Source organism: Mustela erminea, chromosome 11, assembly GCF_009829155.1.
Source record: "Mustela erminea isolate mMusErm1 chromosome 11, mMusErm1.Pri, whole genome shotgun sequence".
In the NCBI taxonomy this organism is placed as follows: Eukaryota; Metazoa; Chordata; class Mammalia; order Carnivora; family Mustelidae; genus Mustela; species Mustela erminea.
This window is the reverse complement of record NC_045624.1, coordinates 86,220,250-86,242,760: the sequence shown is the minus strand read 5'-3', so window position 1 is coordinate 86,242,760 and position 22,511 is coordinate 86,220,250. Positions and strand designations below refer to the sequence as shown.

The following is a 22,511-nucleotide window of genomic DNA, read 5'->3' as shown; positions in this document are numbered from 1 at the left end:
AATCCCTTTGGTGTGAATTCTACCTTTACTGAAAAGGCAAGAGGCTAGTGGTTTACGTTGTATGTACCTTACATGAAGTTAGGAACTGGTGTAAAATGGGAGGACATTTTTGTGATCATCAGTATTTCAAAAATGCTTCTGATAAAGCCTATCTAGAATAATCACAAGAATTTTAGAAGTTGTCAACCCATCTTGCACGCAGTAGTTTGGTGAATTGGAGTAGGAGTTTAACTATAAAAGAGGAGCGATGTCATTAATAATTTTGTGAGTCTTATTAAAAAGACTTTAATAAGAGAAAAGTGATTAACAAAATCTAATAACTGAGAACCCTAACTTGAAGAGTTATAAAATTCATCACTGTGAGGACATGGCTGCACACATTGGCTGTTCACGTTTAACCTACTAGTACAAAATAATAATGATGGTGATAATTTTAAAGGCTTCAGGTTGGCCAAACTACCATCTATATAATTCATAAAGTACTAAAATAATATTTTAGAAATAATCATAACTGCCATTTCTTTAAAATGAGCATATAACTCAGAGTTAGTACACTTAATTAAATTGAATCAGAGCTATATTATTGGATTCTTAGGTTTGTGGGTTCTCATAAGACAAAACTCACAAACCTTCTAAAATAATCCAGGACCACAGAGGACGAGCAAAAAGATGGGGAGTTTGCATAGAGATAGTTGGTTATACTCTGAAACGATGTCGTGACCATTCGTAACACTCAGTTACTCAGCACACCCAGCTGAACCTGACCACTTTTGGTCATAGGTCCAAGTTCATTTCCATATCTTAATATTGAAGCTACAATAGTGGTCTTGCTATAAATACCCTGCCTCACATTTTAATATAAAATGTGTGCTATTTAACACTTCTTGTATGACTTACATCAATGATAGAGATTTCTGCTAATTGAAGGTTTTAAAATTATTACAGCTTCGTGCATAAATACCCACAGCTTCAGTAACGGCTTTGTGAAACCGGGTCTTACCATCGATCAGTTTTAAAAGAGAGAGAGAGGGGGAGGGAAACCAAGAAACAGACTCCTTTTGTTGTTGTTTTGCTTTTGAGATTTTATTTATTTATTTGAGAGAGAGAGAGAGCATGAGCACAAGCCCAGGTAAGGACAGAGGGAGAAGCAGATTCCCCCCAGAGCAGGGAGCCCAACGAAGGCCTCGATCCTAGGATCCTGGGATCATGACCTGAGCCGAAGGCAGATGCTACCCAGGCTCCCCTCAAGAATCAGACTTTTAACTCTGGAGAGTATGGAGGGATGGGTGAAATAGGGGAGGGCATTTAGGAGTGCACCTGTTGTGATGGGCCCCGGGTGATGTATGGAAGTGTGGGATCATTATATTGCCCCCCTTAAACTGATATTACACTGTATGTTAACTAACTAGAACGGAAATAAAAACTTCAAAAAACCCAGTGACCAATGTCATAACTCTTAAAATGTGAGATTTTCAATTATAAGGCAAATTGTGTCAATGGCCTTTCTTTTATAACATCCTCTAATATTCATGAATGATGAAATGTCCATTAAATGGTTAGGAAATAAGATATCTTATACTGGATTGTGTAATGCTGAGAAGTTTTCAAGGAAATTGTTAGACCTGTCCCCGACTTCTAGCAGTATCCACAGTATAGTCATTAACTGAAAAATAAAAACAGAAATACACCATTGTGCCCACTGTGTGAAAAATAAAATCTCGTAATATCATAGGCATGGAAGTTGCTTATCATTTCACATTTAGTGCTTTGTTTGCTACCGACCCATGACCCATTTGAGATCAAAGTTCATGCAACTGGCAAGTAATGGTGGCATTATTGTATGTCTGTGACATGTGAAGTGCACAAAAAAGGAATTCATAGAGATAAATTGTTTGGCATGCACAAGTCCCTTCTAAGCCTTAAGGATTTTCTCAAATTCAAAAGAGGATAAAGAATGAGAGAAATAAATTATTAAAGGTAGCCAGTTTCATTCTTTTTCTCCCTTCCCCCAAAGGCTTGGAGTTCCTACTTCTTAAATATTTTTATGCCTTTCAGTGTGAGTTTCATGGTCCAAGAGCCTCACTTTTACTAAACATGACAGAACTTCTAGCGGTGGAAGAGTGCTATATTTCAGCTATGTAATGGGTTTAATAGGCTTTTATGTTTAGGCTTGCACGCTAACTGTGATCTACTCTATTTGCGGGAGGCTATGAAGGGAGGAAAATAAAATCAGATTCAGAATGCGGTGTTCCCTGTAACCTGCACACAGCCAAAATCCATTCCGGGAGCACTTAGGTGCCAGGCCCAGGCAGGCTGCCGAGGAGGGGAAGAAGTCGGAAAACTTGTAAGGTGCTTACCCTGGGACAAGAGAAGCCATTCTCTGTATAGAATTTGTGCCTCCCGCCTCTCCAGAGCACAGGATGCACTGAAAGGAGAGGTGCAGGGTTTCCCCTTCTCTGTTGAGCACCATTTTCTAAACAGACCAAGATCTCAGATGGCCTCTGGTGGGTGACAGTGTGAGAGAAAAGTGAAAGGCAAGTGTATCCAGGCAGATATTAAAAGTTCAGGTTTTTATTGTGGGACTTAGGGAGACTAGGAAGGACCACTATTTGGGGGATCCAAAGCCCTCGGTTTAACTGACAGCTCTTTCACTTACTAGAAACCTTGGTGAAGTGGCCCCTGTCTGTGAATCACGTTCTACTAGGACATAAGCCATGTCCCTGTGCTCATGTATTGTCTGTAGCTGCTTTTGTGACACAACAGCAGAAACGAGTCTGGGGCGCCTGAGTGGCTCAGTCGGTTAAACATCTGCTTTTGGCTCAGGTCATAATCCCTAGAGTTCTGGGATCAGGCCCCTCATCAGTCTCCCTCCTCGGCAGGGAGCCTGCTTCTCCCTTTCCCTCTACCTGTGCTCTCTCTCTCTTTCTCTGTCAAATAAATAGATGAAATCTTAAAAAAAAAAAAAAGACAAAATTAATTGCAGTTACATGAATAGAATCTCAATGGGTACTTGACAGTTACATTTTAGTAGGTACCCTTCTCAGGGCTTACCAGGAAGAGCCTATGTCTTCAGTTATGTACCTCCTTTACTAAAGCCTGTTTTTAGTTCACCAAACGCGCCGTATTTGCTGATTTCTCTGTTGACCCTGAGTTTCTCTTCCCATTCCCGCCCTACCCTTTGTATAGGGGTAATTCCTATTTGTCCTTAAGACTTAGCCCAAGTCTCCAGTAAGACATTTATTCCCCATCAAAGCCTTCCCAGTACCTTTACCATCCCATTTCATTCTTTTTCTTGCTGACCCTTATTCTACGTATCACAATGCACGTTATTCATTTCATCAAAATATTGATCATTATTATAATTACTTGTCTGTAGGTTTCCTACATTAAACTATAAGCTCCTCTCTTCATTCATATATTCCTAATACTTAGCATGAGTGCCTGACATACAGTAGTAAATCATATTTTTTCTTCTCCCTCAGTTTGGTCTCTTATAAGCAAAATTCTGGTTACCGGGAGCGCCTGGGTGGTTTGGTGGATTAAGTGCCTGATTCTTGGTTTCGGCTCAGGTCATGATCTTGTAGGTCCTGAGATCAAGCCCTGCACTGGGCTCTGTAATCAGTGGGGAGTCTGCTTGAAAAATTCTCTCCATCTGCCCCTCCCCCAACTGTCTCTTTTTCTCTCTCTAAAAATAAATCAATCTTAAAAAAAATTCTGGCTACCTCTTTTGATAGGAAGAATGTTCATAAATAGAGAACCCCTCAGGAAATTTCCTTGACTATTGTGCGAAGAATGGGTAAATATCATATGCCATTGTATCCTTTTCTGTTACAGAAAACTCTTTGAGCCCTAATAGCTGTTGAATCCCAAGATAACTTTTTCGTTGTTGTTGCCAACAAACTCATGTGCTCAGAAAGTATGGATTATAGTTTGTCTGTTTGTTTTTTTTTATAAGCCCAGGTATGTTGAGGCATTGTCAATGTTGGCAGTATTTCCTCCAGAATGAAATGTTCCTGAATAATTTTCCCATTATGTCAGCACACAGCATTGAATCCATTGGTATTAAACAAATCCTTCTTTTTTATTTAACTTTACTGGAAAGATTTACAGAATTATATAGTATTCATGTAGGACTTTATCATGGAAGTAAGCAAATGGAGGATCCAAATAGGAAACACCATTAATATTATTAAATTTTACAGAACATGGGAGTCCTGGCCTCTCTTTTACAATCGTCCAGACTTTTCTTGACCAAGTCGAAATTTCTCTTGCCATGAATGCTAGTTCTGAAAGCCAGTCCTGATCAGCACGCATCATTCAGCCGAAGAACCCACGCCGACGTGTCTGACATCCTGCACTTACTAAGAACGACATGACACCGGCATGAACCTCCACTGCTAGACAATGGGAGGACGTTTCAATCCTCAGATGATGTAGTGGACATTTATTGTTTGTCCTGGTTAGCATATCCTTTCGTGTCTTTTAATATATTTTCTTTCGGGGCCCCACCCCCTCCTCTGTCACAGTCTGTTTGGTTTTGGTGGGTCTACACTAGTCACCCTAGGCTCTAAGGAAACATGCCCGTGATGGGGCCAATCAGCGTTCAGCAACTGTGCAGGGATCGGCACACAACTGTCAGCCAAAGCAATGAGACTCGGTTCAGTAATGATAAAGTATGTCCGGGCTTGCGAGGGGCTACCATGTTGAGAGGGCCTGCCGGAGAGTGATACCGCTGCAGGGGCAGACAGAACTGAGAAATGGAGAGGAGTGAGTCGAGTTCTGGCAACATTATTAAGGTTGTGCCTGAAACTAGAACTTCCCTTGAACATTTCAATCATCTCTCTCTCTCTTTAAAAGATTTTATATATTTATTTGACAGAGAGTTCAAGTGGGGGATACGGCAGAAGGAGAAGGAGCAAAGTAAGCTTCCCGCCGAGCAAGGAGCCCGATGTGGGACTTGGTACCAGGACCCTGGGATCATGACCTGAGCTGAAGTCATTTGCTTAATTGACTGAGCCACCCAGGTGCCCCTTGAACATAAATAGGTTTATTGGGTTAAACTGATTTGACTTGGGGGGGTCTCCATTGCTTAGAACCAAGAGTCTGTCAACTCCAGTCTGCAAATAACATGTAATGAAATTTAAAAGTTATCTGGAAAAGATGTCTGGAGAAAGTCCGGAGAGCTCAAATAATTGAAGAATAAAAGAAAATAGGAAGAGAATGAATATTACACATCTCTAAAATTTTCCAGTTCGTTTCAAAAATTAGACAAATTCTCAACTGGTAATGATGGGTAAGAAGAGACATTATTATATCCTCACTTCCCATTTTTTACTTTCACAAATTTGAGTACAACCATTTTAAGTATTTTGGTCCAATTTGGGGCATGAATATTTTAATATTGTAATTGATAGTTAAGTAGAGGCTATAATGTTTTTTACTGTTTTCTGTAGGGTTAATTCACTCTTTTAAAAATGTTTTATGAGATATTTCATACATATGGAAATACATTAGAAACGTAAAATATAAATACATGAGGGGTGCCTGGGAAGCTCAGTTGGTTAAGTGTCTGACTCTTGATCTCAGCTCAGGTCTTGATCTCAGAATCATGAGTTCAAGCCCTGCATTGGGCTCCACGCTGGATGTAGAACATACTTAAAACTGTCTCTCTCTCTCTCTCACACACACACACACATTTTAAATAACATATAGAATAATACAACCAATGCCTGTGTACCTATTAGCCTAAGAAATGTATCATTACAAGTAAGGTTGAAACTCCTTTACTCTCTTCTTGGACAAATCCCTCTCCTCCTTCCTAGAGGTAATTAGCATTCTGAATTTGTTGTTTACCATTACCATCCATTGTTTCATACTTTACCATATATGTATGAATGCCTGAACAACAAATAGTATTATTTAGGAGTTAAATAAGCTTTACATAAATAGTATAATACTGTATAATACTGTATGTTTTCGTCTGCAACTTGCTTTTTAACTTAAACCTTAAACCTTTTAATTCATTCATGTCGAGATGAGTAGCTTTCCTTCATTCATTTTCACTGCAGTATAATATTATATTTCAAGCTCTTAATAGACTGAGAACCCAGCCAGGGGGTGGGAGAAATCTATGAAAGAGAAATTTTGCTGAACTTTAACTGAAATTTGGCATTTTCTTTAATTATAAAGTAGACAACCAACAAAGTAATATGTGACTTTATCACCAATAGAAGTCATAGATATTTCCATATCACATTATGGTGAATACAGAGAGAGATCTTGAAATATAGATTAATCTCATGAGCTACTTTGTTGCTGATAGTTGTTTACCTTGCTACCCTAATGAGTTAATAAAAACACATATATCCCCATGACATTTTTAGTATGCTAATAATAAACATTTTTCAATACAATTTGTTTCTTTGTATTCCTATATATTTTATTTAAAGGCATTAAAAAATTTTAAACATTATCCTTGGGAAGAGGCTCATATAGCTCTCATCAGACTGCTAGAGAGGTCCTGGGCACAAAGTTAAAACCTTTGCTCTCAAGCAATTCCACACCTAGGCATGTACCCAAAAGAAATAAAAACACACATCCATACAAAGGCTTATATGGGATGTTCAAGGAACGTTATTAGTAATAGCCAAAAAAGTGACTGGGTCTCTCTATACATTAAGACAATACTTTAACAATCAGAAAGAACTAACCTTTGGGGTGCCTGGGTGGCTCAATCATTAAGCGTCTGCCTTTGGCTTGGGTCCTGATCTCAGGGTCCTGGGATCAAGCCCCGCATTGGCCTCTCTGCTCAGCGGGAAGCCTGCTTCTCCCCATCTCTCTGCTTGTGTTTCCTCTCTTGCTGTGTCTCTTTCTGTCAAATAAAATAAAATAAAATAAAATAAACAAAAAAATAAAGAACTATATCTGCTATAACATGGGTGAATTTCAAAACCATGATACACTAAGTGAACGAAGCCAGATACAAAAGACCAAACTTTAAAATGTCATTTATATTAAGTGTCCAGAAAAGACAAGTATAAATATAGAAACATGTAGATACCTAGTAAATTAGTGGCTGCTTGGGCTGGGGCAGAGGAAGGTAAGGTTAACGGCAAATGGGCACGAGGAATCTTTTTTATGCTAATGGAAACATTCTAAAATTGGATTGTGATGATGTTGTGCAACTCTAAATGATTTACTAAAAATCATTAATATGTAATAAAATGATAAATAAAATGGGTGAAATTTGTGGTATTTAAATGAAACCTCAATGAAACTGTTTAAACAGCAAGAAACTTTGCTCAGTTGTACAACCAGATCATTTATTTATTTTTCTCTTAAAGGTGGTTTTCATTTTTGTATTTGCTATTAATAGCAATATTGCTATAAGCATTCTTGTACATATCCCCTTCTGCACCCTGTAGGCATGTCTCTATGGTGTATCGCTACAGGCAATATTACTACATTGCTTCAACTTTGCCAGATTTTGAAATAGTGCTTTCCAGAAGGTTGTAACAATTTATATTCCAGCAATAATGTATAAGAAGTCCTGTAAGGTGGGGCAAGTGGGTGGCTCGGTCGTTAAGCCTCTGCCTTCCGCTCGGATCATGATCCTGGGGTCTTGGAATCGAGCCCTGCAACGGGCTCCCTGCTCAGCGGGAAGCCTGCTTCTCCCTCTTTCACTCCCCCTGCTTGTGTTCCCTCTCTTTTTCTCTCTCTCTGTCAAATAAATAAATAAAATCTTAAAAAAAAAAAAAGCGCTCTTGTAATGTATAGCCTCACCAATACTTGCTATTGTTAGACTTTTAACTTTTACAATCTAGTAAGTATGAAAGGATATCTTATTTTAATTTTCACTGCAATATTTTCATCTGGTATGAGATGCTGTTGTTTTCCCTTCTGTAGCTCAAGGCAAGATAGCGTAGTGGTTAGACGCTGAGAGCATTCTGTCTAGGTTTGAATTATGATTCTACCACTTCCTAGAGGCTGTAAATTAGGAACATTATTTTATAATTTTAGCCATAGATAGCTTCACATTTTATTTTAACTTATTCCTACAGAGCTCATTTTGTTCTTGTGTTGTTGTGCTTCTCCGAGTAGCATCATTTTATATTTTTCCCTGTTTTCCATGCAGGTAGTCAAATCACTTGTGAAATACACAAACTTTAGAAGAAGAATAGGTGAGTTACAAAAGTTAGATTTTTATGCTGAAAAAAAGTGTTATAGTTAAACTGAAGAACATCAAAAATAAAGCAAAAGTCTTAAAAGAGTAATGGGAAAAAATACAGATTACCTTCAAATAAGTAGCAGTTAAGGTGGTAGTTGACTTCTCAATGGTAACAACGAAAGCCAAGGGACAATATACTATCTTCAATATGCTGAAAATTAGCTGCCACATAAGGATTCAGTTTGTTCCTTACCAATCCTTATATATTTACTTCAGTTTTTTCTGGTCTTATTTCACTGACCAGGACCTTTAATATAGTGTTAAAGAAAAGTGGTGATGGAGGGCATCTGGCTCGTTCTTTATCTGGAGTGGAATGTTTTTAATGTTCCACCAATATGAATAATGTTTCTGTAGAAATTTTTGTAACTACCTTCATCATATTAAGGTAATCCTTTTCTTTCTTTTTTGAAGACTTACTTATTAGACAGAGAGTATGCACAAGCAGGCAGAGCAGCAGGCAAAGGGAGAGGGAGAAGCAGACTCCATCCCAGGACCGTGGGATCATGACCTGAGTCCAAGGCAGACGCTTAACCGACTGAGCCACTCAGGTCCCCAAGGGAGTCCCTTTCAATTTTCATTTGGTTTGCCCTAAGCAGATGCCAAATTTCCTATATCTTTTGAAATGATTCTTTAATTTTTCTTCTTTAGTTGTTAATATAATGAAGCGCTTTTCTAATGTTCAAGTATTCTTTGTCCTAGAGTGAACCCAACTTTGTCATCCTGTATTCTCTTTTTTATATTTTGCTGAATTCCATTTAGTAGCAGTTTGCTTTGTATTTGTGCATCTTTGTGATTTGTGCATGAGGGTTTGTGTTTGGTCCATAATGTTCCATTACCCTGTTGTCTTGGCAAATGGTCCCCAGGCTAATTTCATCTGCCCTTCATGTCCCCTCAGTGTTTGCTTTTCTCACTGTAAGCCCCGCAGATACACATGTACTGAACGTAATGTTTAAACTCTTATTAGTAAAGATTAAAATTAGTGTGCTCCTCCCAAACACTCTACAGTTTCAAATTAAATGTTCTATATGGATTCCACAACCTAACTTTTAAATTTCTGATAGGTACATTTATTCATTATTATTATTATTGATGCTTATTACCATTCAGCTCATTGTTTTCTAAAAAATCACTTGAACATATTTAATATATATGGCTTAAGGAGTTTGGAGGCATATATATACCCATGAAATCACCACCACAGTCTATGCCACAAACATATTTAGCACCTCGAAAAGTTTCCTCCTGCCCTCATATTATTTATCATTACTTTCCCATAATGAGAACACTTAATGTAAGATCTACCTTTTTAGTAGAATTTTAAGTATACAATACAGTATTGTTTCTTATATTTCAGACCTTCCTTCAGTATATATCCAATTTTACAATTACACACACAAAAATAAAACACAATGGGCAGGTTAATGGCAGCTTAGACACACAAATGGGAAGACGTAATTAATGTGTTGGAAGACACATCTGGAAGATCCATTCGAAATTCTCTCAAATGCAGCACAGAGACACAAATGAACAGAAACTATAACAGAGAGATTAAAAGATATGGAAGAGTGAGTGAAAAAATATAGATTACATCACATCTGAGCTCCAGAAGGGAAGACCAGAGAGATTGGGAGAGAGGCACATGTCGAAGAATAATGCCTCACTAACCTCGCCCTTATTGCATCCTTGTAAAATCCTGTACCTCATTTTCCTTTTCCTTTCGATCTACTTCCTAGTCTCCCTATTGACCGAACTCACTCAGAAAACAGAGGCCACACATATTTTGTTGATGCCATCACATAGGTCAGCGTCTTGAGTGTAGTTAAGAGTGGAAATTGATCTGGTAGGGAGCAAATGAAAGCAATCCAGCACAGTATTTTCTTCTAAAACTTTGGAACTTTGGCTTTACACCTTTAAAACTTTATTTTAGAAATTGATAGTTTGTCTGTGGCATGAGTAGGGTTTAATTTTCAAAATATGTAAAATGAAAAGGCAACCTACCAAATGGGAGAAAATAGTTGCAAACCAGATATCTGATAAAGGGTTAAAATCCAAAATATATAAATAGCCCCTACAACTCAATAGCAAAAACATTTTTTTAAAAAAACCAATCTATTTAAAAATGTACTCGCTTGTCTCTTGACTCTTGCTTTCACTTCATTTTTTCCAACTATAGATTTGTCTTTATATCACACTAGTTTTGCAGCACATTAGGAGGGGTTCCACCATCAGGGGCTCCTGGGTGGCTCAGTTGGTTAAGCGACTGATCATGATCCTGGAGTCCCAGGATCAAGCCCCATGTCAGGCTCCCTGCTCAGTGGGAGTCTGTTTTTCCCTCTGACCTCTCACCTCTCATTCTCTCTCACTCTCTCTCAAATAAATAAATAAAATCTAAAAAAACAAAACAAAACAAAAAAACAGCAATTCCACCATAATCCAGGGCTCCCTCTCCTCACTGAAGCATATGCCTACGTTCACCAAAATACATGCACAAGAGTAGGTTTTTTTTTTTAAATTTTTATGTATTTATTTGACAGGCAAAGATCACAAGTAGGCAGAGAGGCAGGCAGAGAGAGAGAGGAGGAAGCAGGCTCCCCGCTGAGCAGAGAGCCCAACTCGGGGCTTGATCCCAGTACCCCAAGACCATGACCCGAGCCCAAAGCAGAGGCTTTAACCCACTGAGCCACCCAGGCGCCCCACAGAAGAGTAGTTTTTAACCACGTATTCACAGTTGCCCCAAACTGAAGATGGTAAAAATTTCCATTGACAGTAGATAAATAAATTTGACCCCTGCCGTATACTATATAGTAATAAGAATGAGTGAACTGTTGCGGTAGACAAAAACATGGATGTTTTCGGGCTCTCTGCTCAGCAGGGAGCCTGCTTCCCTCTCTCTCTCTGCCTGCCTCTCCATCTACTTGTGATTTCTCTCTGTCAAATAAATAAATAAAATCTTAAAAAAAACCCACAAAAAAACACAAAAAACATGGATGTTTCTCACAAACATGATGTTGAGTCAGAGGTGTCAGGTATAAAATCATACCTACTGCACAACTCTGCTTACATAACGTTGAAAGCAGGCCTAATTAGCCATTTTGAAGACATATCATGGCCCTTAAAATCCCTCCATGTCTAGGGGAAGAGTGATGGCTCCAGTGGGTCACCGGCTCTTCTACCTCATGATTTCTGAATGCTGCTCACATGGGGTCTTCCGTTGGTGAAGATGCATCAAGCTCTACACTCATGGTTTGCTCACTTTTTTGTGCACATTGATACTTCATTAAAAGGTCTGCTTAAGGGGCGCCTGGGTGGCTCAGTCACTGAGCATCTGCTTTCGGTTCAGGTCATGATCTCAGGGTCCTGGGATCGAGTCCTGCGTAGGGCTCCCTGCTCAGTCAGTGGGGCGCCTGCTTCTCCCTCTGCCTCTGCCTGCCACTCCCCCTGCTGTGCTCTCTCTCTCTCTCTGTGTCAAATAAATGAATAAAATCTTTTAAAAAAAAGTTTGCTTAATAAAAAGTATTTAGAAAATAGTTTATCTAACAACAACAGTCACTAATCTGGAAAAAGCCTGAAAACTGGGCAGTGTCTTCTCTCTTGCCTTAGCCCTGTGTCCAGTGATTCAGTCTATCACGTGGGGCTGTGGGTCTTTTAAATATTCTCAGTTCCACCCTCCTCCCCACTCCTCGTCCCAGACCATCATCTCTCGCCTGAGCTACTCGTACCATATCTGAGTCCTCTCCCTGCCTCTGCCTTCTTGCCCTCTAAGATGACCCAAGATGAACAAGATGACCCCCCAAATGTGACCATGACCTCGGGGTATGTCCCTGCTTACAGTTCCTTCTGTGTCTCCCCACTGCTTTCAGCAAGAAGACCACTGTCCTTGCCGGGGCTGAAAATGCCCTGCCCCAGGCGTCCACTGCTGTGCTCACAGCTCACCAGGGCCAGTCTCCCGTGATGCTCTTTCCTCCATCAGCACCTACCTTCTTTCAGGCGTGGAATCCACCACTTTGCTTTCCCCATCGACTTCTTCTTCTTCTTCTTCTTTTTTTTTTTTTTTTTTAAGATTTTTTTATTTGAGAGAGAGAGAGAGCGTGAGCATGAAAGGGGCAAGGGGCAAAGGGAGAAGCCGGCTCCCTGATGAGCAGAGGGCCTGATGTGGGACTTGATCCTGGGACTACCAGGATCATGACCTGAGCCGAAGGCAGTTGCTTAACCAACTGAGCCACCCAGGTGCCCCCCATCGACTTCTTCTTGACACATAGGTGCTTTGGCCCAAAATACGTTTTTTTCCTCCTTTTTACCAAACTAATGGCTCCTAAATCATAACTTCAACCTCTTGCTCAGGGAAATCTCTTCTGTTCCGTTTCCCTTTATTCCCCATTAAAGCATGCGTCACTTTTCTAAGTCCCTCACTGATTGTAGTAATCGATGTTGATACCTATCTCTCCCTACCGAAATGTAAGCTTTACGGAGCAAGGTTGTATCTGTCTTGTTCACCAGTTTTCCCAGGATCGAACGCAGTGCTTTGCATGTAATAGCTGTTCAGTTAATATTTGCTGAATAAAAGAATGAGTGAAGAATGTTCTTGGCTATACTGTAACAGAAACTGTGCTAAGAGACAATTACATTAAAATATTATGTGGCACATTTATTTAAATCTCAGGGAAAACTTAGAAGCATTTTTTTTTTCTCAAGAGGTTTCTGGCATTTAATAATTAATTCATTATTCCTTTGGATCATGTCACTCCTTGACCTAAATCTTCCCCATCCAGTTGATGGGATCTGGTCCCTACCCACTTCTCTGGCCTTGTCCCATATCACTCTTCCCTTGTCCTGCTGCCCCTCCTGAGCCTTGAACATCCCCAGCATGGTCTGGTTTAGGGGCTTCATGCTAGTTGCATGGTCTTGTTGGACTGTTTTCCTCCTACACGTTCACATGGTGGGTCCTCCCATACTCAAGAAGTTTCAATTCCAATTTCGCTCCTCGGGGCAATTTTCCCTGCCTCTTCAATCCAAAGGAACCTGCCTGCCCTCAATACTCTGCGCCACATCATCCTGTTTTATTTCTTCACAGTATTGACCGGTGTCAGGAATTATGTTGTTTTTCGTACTTGTTTACTCTTCAGTCCTCAGTACCAGACTGTCAGCTCCCTGAGGGCGGGAACTGTATTGACGTATTCACTCCCTGTCTACGGCAGCTAGCATTTTGGCACATAGAGGGTGCTTCATCTACAGTGACTGAATGCTTAAACGAATGTGTTAGATGGGGCATTCATTCATCCTTTCCGTGGAGGGCAGTGCTAAAGTAGAACTCTCTGGGATGATGGAAATAATCTGTGGACTAGACAGTGTCCTCCAAAGAGACAGAGCCATTAGGATACCTCTATATCTATCTGTATGTCTGTCTGTCTATCTACGTACCTACCTACCTACCTAGACATATATAAGAGGAGATTTCTATAGGAATTGGCACATGTGGTTATAAAAGCAGGGAAGTCCCACAATCTGCCATCTGCAAGACGGAGAACTAGGAAAGTCCATGGTATATAATTCAGTCTAAGTCTAAAGGCCAATAGTGTATGTCCTGATCGGAGTCCAAAAACTTGAGAACCAGGAGCACAGATGATTAAAGGCAGGAGAAGATAGATGCATCAGCTCAAGCAGGAAGGGAGAGTGAGTAATTCCTATGAAATACTTATTCCCTTCCTCTACTTTAAAAATTTTTTTTCCTATTAGGGCCCTCAGTGTATTGGGTGATGCCCACCAGTATTAGGGAGGGCCATATGCTTTGCTCAGTTCACTGATTGAAGTGCTGATCTCTTCCGGTAGCGCCCTGACAGAAATAATGTTTTACCAGGCATCCCTTGGTCCAGTCAAGTTGACACATAAATTAACCAGCCTAGTCTAAGTCTGCTGTGTCCCGTATAGTAAATACTAGCCACGTGTAGTGATTAAATCTTTGAAATGTGCCTAGTGTACCTGAAAAACTTAATTTTGAATTTTGTTTCATTTCAATTTGAATAGACACATGAAGGTGAGGGCCTACTCTAATGGACACCGCAGCTCTAGAGAACCTGATTTAGGATGGGGGGAGGGCAGGGTCAGGAAAGGTCTTCTCAGGCAAAAACGTGTCAGTGGAGATGTGGAGGATGAGTTGACAGCATCCAAGTGAGGAGGAAGGTGGAGGAGGTAAGGCTGAGGGTGTGCACTTAGGGCACAGGGACTGGGAAGGACGTTTCAGAGAGAGGAAACAGAATGTGCAAATCCCTGAAAGTGGAGAAGCTTTTTCAGAAGGGATTTTTAGTGTTGAGGAATTGAGATCTTTTTAAGAAATGTTACAATATATAATGACCTTTTATTGACCCATAGTTTATCTCATCTTCATATTTAAATTTGATGTGCAGTGAGTAACATGTTCTGGTAGGACATGCGCCTCAGAGGCTGTCCTATCCCAGTAGAGCTGCATTCCCTGAAGACGTAGCTAACCCTTCTTTCGCTGGAGAGTCTCAACTTCTTCAGATTGTACCATGTCTTACAAGTAATAGGTTTGAGAAGTTTACTTCTCTGTAAGGAAGGGTTTCCTCTTATTTGGCTCTTTATTACTATTTTAAAGCTTAAAGAATGGACTGATTCCAGTTTGTTCGGTTTCTCCATAGACATCAAATGTATCAGTATCTTTCTCTCTCTAATATATAGATAGATATAAACCTATCTATATAAAATTTAATATACTTTCTGCTTAACTTTTCCATACTAAATAAGAGTAGAGATTTCCTTTCTCACACATTCCAAAACATTCGCTACTTGGGCTCAAAAGATCAGTAAAAGGTAGACAGTGAGTGAATTCTTGCAACTTTTAAATATAATTCAACGTCTGTCTTGTATTTTATCTGGATTTGTCATCTCCCAATGATTTGAAAGCTGTAGATATGATTTTATATGCATATACATTTACTATATATATATTTCTCATTGTGTTATGATTCTTCACATTCAATACTGGGCAATGATTTCTACTTATCAGCAAGAAAGGATTTATAGTCTAAGAATGCCTAAGTGTAATTTTTTAAGTAGGCTAATTACCACTTCTAGCAGTTGTAATTAAAAAAGAATCTTGCCACATTTTAAGCTCCTTTTCCCACAGATTTACTCATTTTTCACCCCTGACACCACTTTTTATTTTTTGCAGATTTTTTTTTTGATGAAAGCCAGTTTTCCTTAAAAAACATTTCTCTATTTTTCTATTTAGTTTGAAAGCTTGTAGATTTTCTGGACCAAATATTCTTAAAGATATTTATTGTGATTCACTAAGTAGAAATAAGACCTAAGACTTAGCACAGGAGCTGGGAAATTGGAAATTTTGAATTGTAACCTACTTTGCCTCCTATTGTGGGACTTAAAATGCTCTACTAGGAAGATGCTAATTCCTTATGTTCAAGGTGATTCTATATAGACCTCATGTATTTTCCTGATTTATTTTTAAGATTATTAAAATGTATTACTAATAGCTAGTTGAATTGGGTTTAACCATGACAGTATCAGAGATGTGTAAACTTGGACTTCTGTTACTATAAGAGGACAAGTACTGGTGCTTGTCCAAGGGACTGCTAAGTGGGGTGTACCAGCATCTACCCCTTTCTTAAGCAACTCAGCACCACTCAAGACATTATTTAAACAGTCTCTGTGCCTGTTAATGAACAACCATGGGGCTGAAGTCAGAGATTTGAGCCTGAGTAGTTGAGTATAAAAGTCACCAAAATGCACATAGCAAGGTAATGTTGTAAAAAGTTAAGAAAGCACAAAAAAGGGGGAAGATTGGAAAATAAACTTGGTTACATAAATTGAATGCTAAGAAACCCATGGTAAGAGATTCACAAAAGAGTACATCTTAAAGAACAGAAAGAGGGGGACCTCTGGGGACTGACAATGTTCTGGGAATTAAGTGCCAATTATGTCCTGGACCAATTATCAGTGCTTTTACTAAAGACAATTTTAAAAAAAGATTTTATTTATTTATTTGAGAGAGCAAGCATTCATGTGAGTGGGGTAAGGGGCAGAAAGAGATAATCGCAAGCAGATTCCTCGCTGAGCTCAGAGATGCACTCAGGTCTCCATCTCACAACCCATCAGATCATGACCTGAGCTGAAATCAAGAATCAGACACTCAACTGACTGAGTCACCCAGGTGCCCCTAAAGACAATTTATTTTAAGCAGCAACCTTGGGAACAAGCATGGTCAGATTTGATCCCAGACCCCTCTTCCTACTGAGTGCCCTTGACAAATCACTTAACTTCTATGAATCTCAACTTTCTCTTCTAAAAAGGGAGGATAACCATATCTACTTCACAGGGTAATGTAAGGATTTAAAGAGGTAATCAAATATGAGCAAAGAAGAGTTATTTCCCCATCCCTCTAACAACGTCAGCATGCATTCCTTAGAAGTGGTTTACAGTGGTTAAGTGTTGGGTCTCTGGAATCAGACTGTTCAAGTCACAGCTCTCTCACTTACCAGCTGTGTGACCTTGGACAAGTTACTTGACCTCTCTGTGCTTCATTTTCATAATATGAACAATGAGGATATTAATAGTACTTTCCCCATAAAGTTGTTATGAGGATTAGAAGAGCTGAATCTATTAAGTATTTAGGACAGCACTTCAGCACAAGTAAACATTTAAATGTTAGCTAAAAATGTGCAATAGTTTTGGATTCTTTCTAGAAGTGATTCCTTTTGTGTTAGGTTATACTCACCTAACTGGACAGGAAGACACAACAACAGTCATGCCAGCTGTGGGGTGAGTTTCTTGTAATTCTGTTTGGGGCGACACTGCCTGCTGTGGACAGGTGGTGGTGGTGGTTCTCCTTCTAGCTAAGGGCAGTTCTGGGTGAGAGCCTCTAGAGCCAGCAGCCTGGCTATCTTGCATCCAGCCTTTGTTACTGATTGTTACTGATACTGGGCAAATTAACATTTCTGACTGTTCACTCCCTTGTGAAATGGGGATAATTTTGGCCTCTGGGGGTGGTGTGAGTATTATATGTGGTAATTTACCTACAGGCCCATGTACCCCACACCCAGCCCAGAGCTTCAGAGTAACGATTATTATTACATCAAATATATATAACAGTTGGGCCCTCGGGGGGTTCAAAGGAAGGAAAACCAGGAGGCAGCTAGAAGTGGGGCCCTTTCTGCCTGTGTGAGCTCGGTCTGGGTAAGAGGAAGAAAAACAATCTCTTCCTTTTGCAACCTAAATGACTACAAACGTCTCCCCCTGGCCCCTGTCTTTCGCACCCCCCCCACCCCCAAATAGGCAAAGACACCATTCTTTTCAGTTTTATAATCTACTCATTTCTGTAGGTGCGGGTTTATCTGGGCTTGGTGGTAAGCCAGGGGTGGGTGGGGAGAAGCATTAAAACCTGGCAACCCAGCTCCCCCATCTCCGGATGCCGCAGGGCTCCTGCCAGCCGTCCTCGGTTAAAAAACGTGCTTTTTATTTCACTTCCCCGCAGTCTCCTGTGCAGCAGCTCATTACCACCCGCTTCAATCACCCCTGCCAAGCATCTCCCCAGAACGTTTTCCCCTTCCCCCATTTCAGGGACATTGGTCGTAGCTGACATTTAAAGGAAATAAACACGGATTTTAAAAATTACAACCTTCTCCGCCTGAAGAACCCAGCAGCAATGAATAACCGAACAGTCCAGCGAAGAGCGCCTGTCGGGGCTCAGCTCCGCCAGCCCTTCCTGCCACACAATTCCCCCACACCCGAGCAGCACAAATCACCATTTCCAGGCACCACTCGAGGCTGCCAATTCCACTTTCGCTTAATCTCATTTAAAATCCGGCTACAGATGAGGCTCTGTCGCTGCGGCGAGGAACCGGGCGGGGGGCAGCGGGAGGGACGCGAGGCCTGGATGGGAAGGGAGCGCAGGGGCCCCTCGCGGTTCGGGGCCGCGGGCGGATCCCCAGAACAAGTGCAGGCCGCCCGGGCTCCGAGGCGGGCGAGCCCCGAGGGGCGTGGGGCGCAGACGGCGCAGACAAAGAAGCCGCCGCCAGCGCCGGCCGCACCAGCCCTCTCCTTCCCCCGCGCCTCATCTCAGGAAAAAGAGGGAAATCTGAGGGCCAAAGGGGACGGTCTTCTCCTTATGCTCCTCCAGACAGCTGGCGGGAGGTTCTCTCTCTCCGAGGTTTCTCCGTCCCTTGCTGTAGATTGGCGGCCCCCGTGGCCCCCAACAGCACCCCCAGACCCACACCCTCCTCCGGATCGCGCCCCTCGGCGGTCCTTCCGGGGGGGAAGCGCGCTGCGGCGCTGGGGCCCCGGGAGGCGTACGCCCCGCGTCTCCCGAGGTGCGGGCGTGCGAGCTCGAGAGGGCGGGGGCCGGGCGGGCACGCGCGGGGCGGCGCGCGGGGGCGGGGGAGCGGCCGGGACACGTGTGGCAGCGGCGCGGGGGGAGACTCGGCGCCCGGGGCTTTAAGAAGGTGTGGAGGGGGGCGGGCGCTTTCCCAGGCCTGGCCGAGGGGCGTCGCGCAGAGGCGGCGCGGCGGCGGCGGCGCACGGAGGCGGCGGACGACGCGCTCTCGGAGCCCGCAGCCCGGGTCTCGCTCTCCCGCGGCCCAAAGAAACTTTGCGAGCCGCGGTCTTCCGCGGAACTCCGGGGCTCCGCGCCCGAGCCCGCTCTGCTCGCGTCCGCCGCCTCCTCGCCTTCTCTCCGCGTGGCTCCTCCGTCCCGGCGCCTCCCAAACTGAATGAGCGAGCGGCGCTCGGGGCGCGCGGCGGCGGCGGCGGCATGGAGCGCAGTTGCTGGGCCCCGCGGACTTTCCTCCTGGCGCTGTTGCTGGGGGCGACGCTGAGGGCGCGCGCGGCGGTGGGCTATTACCCCCGCTTCTCGCCCTTCTTTTTCCTGTGCACCCACCACGGGGAGCTGGAAGGGGATGGGGAGCAGGGCGAGGTGCTCATTTCCCTGCACATTGCGGGCAACCCCACCTACTACGTACCGGGACAAGAATATCATGGTAGGTACCGCAGCGGCTCCGCGCTCGCCGCCCGGCCCGGTGCGCCCGCGAGCGCAGCTTTTTATCCCTTTCCTTCTTCCAAGGGGCCATTTAGACGGGAGCCAGGAGAACCCTTCCCTCAACCTTGCGCTCTGTGGAGGGACAGGGAACAAAGTTAGTGAGGATCGAGTCGCGAGTTGGGATTTACTCGCCACACAGTACACGCTCCCCTCACGCATCTCCTCGTAATAAGCCCGTTCTTGGGGGGAAACGCCTGAGAATTGGGGGTTGGCATCTTTCCCTCCTCACTCCTCGTCCCTGCCGCTGACACGTTTAGTGGGTCCGTGCGTCTTGTTTCCCTAACCCCGGTGCTCGGATTCCAGACCTTTGTCCTGCCCGGATCCCCCTGAAGGGTGGCGTTAGGGCTGGCGCCGGGCTCTGCGGACGGGCTGGTGACAGACTGGCGCGCCCCGGTCCCCGGCTGCCCCGCGCCGTCGCCTGCCCGCTGCAAAGTTCCCGCTGCTCGCCAGCCAGGATCCCCCATTTCATCCAGTGTCCAACGGCCCTCCTGAAATGGAGCAGCTGCTTCCAGCGCTTTCTGTGCTTTATGAAGTGTCCCTTAAAATGTCCGTAATCGATGGGTTTTTAACAAATTCCTCCTACTTTTAACGTGCTGCTTGTTTTTAAAGTGATCTCTGTGTTGTGTATTGATGACTTTGTCTTTTATCTGCACAGCTTTAATTTCCAGGTAAGGGCTGGAAGCCCCTTATAATTTAAAGGTATCTTAAAAAAAAAAAAAAGATCGTTATGGAGCCCTTCATCGAAATTAAACGTTGCTGAGGAAGTAAAATATAGCTCCAAGAAATAGAATTTTATATGGTGCATGCATGTATTTTAGCTGTTTTAAGCTAGTAAATCGAGTATGTGGGGAGATAAAGATACTATTTTCTGTTATTTCCTCTGGCACTTCTGAATATTTCACTTCCATGGTGTTTCTAAGGTGGGACAGGCACTATTTGATTAGAATTTCAAGGCAAAAATACTTACACCCAACCAAATAGAAACTATTGCCTAGTAATCTCATGGTTTCGATGTCTTGTAGACTAACAATTATTGACATAGCAGGAGATAATCCACGGAGCAGCTGGCATTTCAGATAAACATGCGTGTAAAAACGATAAGAGTTCTTAAATTTTCTGTTTTCTGAAAAACACCTTTGTGTCTACACTAAAATGTTTTACATAAATAAATGCTTTCCGGAGGTTTACAAGAGTGCTTTTACAACTTTCTTGTGGCATGGTGGCAGCCTTGTCTGTAAAGCAGGAGTCTAATTTGGTGGAATTTTAGACTTTGAAAAATTAATTGTCTGTAACTAGTCCCTTCTTTAATAAAGTGTTTCCCAGGCTCGCTTCCCAAGAATGTTCTGGTGTTTTTTAAGGTCCCCGGAATCCTTAAGTGGCAAGACCAGCCAGTTTGATGGTAACCCAGACCTAACCCTAAGACTGATTGATTGAGCTTGTCACTTGGTATGACCCTTAGCAAAGGTGCTTGCCTGTCATTAGTTCTAAGTGAGAGTGGTAGGTAAGTGAGCCTGAGCTGGGCTAAAAGGTATGAATTTCAGGTTGTGATGGAAGACCATGTGATAATACAAAGCCCTGTTATTTTTTTTTTCTAGTGTTTTTCACATCCTTTGTAAGATGCTAGCACAGAAGAAAACTTAAAAATACTAAAATGTGACCTAGACTTTGCTTTCGCTATAAAGCTAGCAAATACAAGTCAGCCAAAGACCGACCATAATCACATCCCTAAGTCTGAAAAAGAATGAGTGATAGAGAGTAAGAAAAAAGTGTAATATTTCAAGTTGGACATTGTGTGGGAAGCCTCAATTTCTTCCACTTTTCTGCCATCAGAAAAGGTAGAGAACTTATATTATGTAACTTCAACAAGGTCAAATTGTTATAAACGTTGAGAACTGTTCATGTCATATTTTAAATTCCCATTATCTGTTTTATCAAATACTTAGACTTCGAAATTGCCTGCTTGAAACAGGCCTTCATTAAGAGTTTTTCCCTGTAAAATGTTCGACAGATTGAAGAATTGTTTGAAAACGAAGTGATGCTTTCCGGTGTCTCTTTTTCTTTCAGATTTCTAAAAATAAACATTAAAATTAATTGTGTAGCATCTTTAGGAATTGAACTGGTAATGGAAAAACTTAACCTAATACACATTTCTGATTGGCTCATTTTATGAGAGACCAAAATAGGAGGTCATTCAGCCAAAAATTTTTAAAGCTCAGAAATCTGTAAAATATTAGCTTGAGATTTTATTTCTAACCTTCTCAATCTTTAAAGGTAACAATTATATCAGAACAAATCAGTCTTATCTGTGATTTATGTTGAACTCATCCTTTGGAGGAATGGTGTTTGGGTACGGCTGATGGTTGTCACCTTCTTTACCTGAGAGAATGCATTGAGATAGAAGTGGTATGTCCCTAACATGGAACATGACTTGTAGATCAGACTGTGTCAGCTGCCCCTTGAGATTTTGCTGTGTGACAGAGCTCAGCATGTGAAATGGAGAGGCAAATGTCAGTCTAGTATAAAAGTGGTTCAAAATTACAGGTCTCTGTATATGTCATCTTTATTTAAAGATTTTATTGAAAATCGTTTGGGGTGCCTGGGTGGCTCCATCAGTTGAATGTCTGCCTTCGGCTCAGGTCATGATCCCGGGGTCCTGGGATCCAGCCCCAAAGTCAGGCTTCCTGCTCAGTGGGGAGTCTCCTTCTCTTTCTCCCTTTGCTCCTCTCTCTGCCTCTGCTTGCTCAAACACTCACTCTCTCTGTCCTCTCAAACAAATCAATAAAATCTTAAAGAAAAAGAAAACCTTTTCAAAAACAAAAACCTAATACTAGAGCATTTGAAGCTTGCATGTCTAACAGAGTTGTCATATATTTCCAGCATTTAGTAGATATATGTATTTGCAGTTTTGGCAACTCTATAAACAGTACGTGGTTACTTCTCCTAGTTTTCATCCTAAAGGGTGTCATTTGGTACCTCTGTTGTCATCTTCTTATATCACTTTTTTTCTTTTATTCATTCTTCATTAATTAGTGAGGGAGAGAGTTGGGGGGAAGGGAGAAGGAAGGGAGCCTGAGGCAGGGCTCAATCTCAAAACCATGAGACCGTGACTTGAGCCGAAATCAAGGGTTGGATGCTTAACTGACTGAGTGCCCCATCTTCTTCCGTCTTTTAAATTCTGTCATCTATGACTTTCTTGAGATGGTATCATTAGTCACAGTGAAC

The 22,511-nt window shown here is 42.1% G+C and overlaps 1 protein-coding gene across 3 annotated transcripts in view; it reads left to right on the top strand.

The window, feature by feature from the left end:
* Window positions 1-18,703: 18,703 nt before the first annotated feature.
* RELN (reelin) overlaps window positions 18,704-22,511 on the top strand; it is a 497,367-nt gene continuing 493,559 nt past the window's right edge. For all 3 annotated transcript variants that reach the window (XM_032304615.1, XM_032304614.1, XM_032304616.1), the window contains exon 1: window positions 18,704-19,230. In XM_032304615.1, coding sequence (XP_032160506.1) covers window positions 19,005-19,230 — 226 coding nt within the window. In that variant the 5' untranslated portion in view covers window positions 18,704-19,004. The remainder of the gene's footprint in view (window positions 19,231-22,511) is intronic.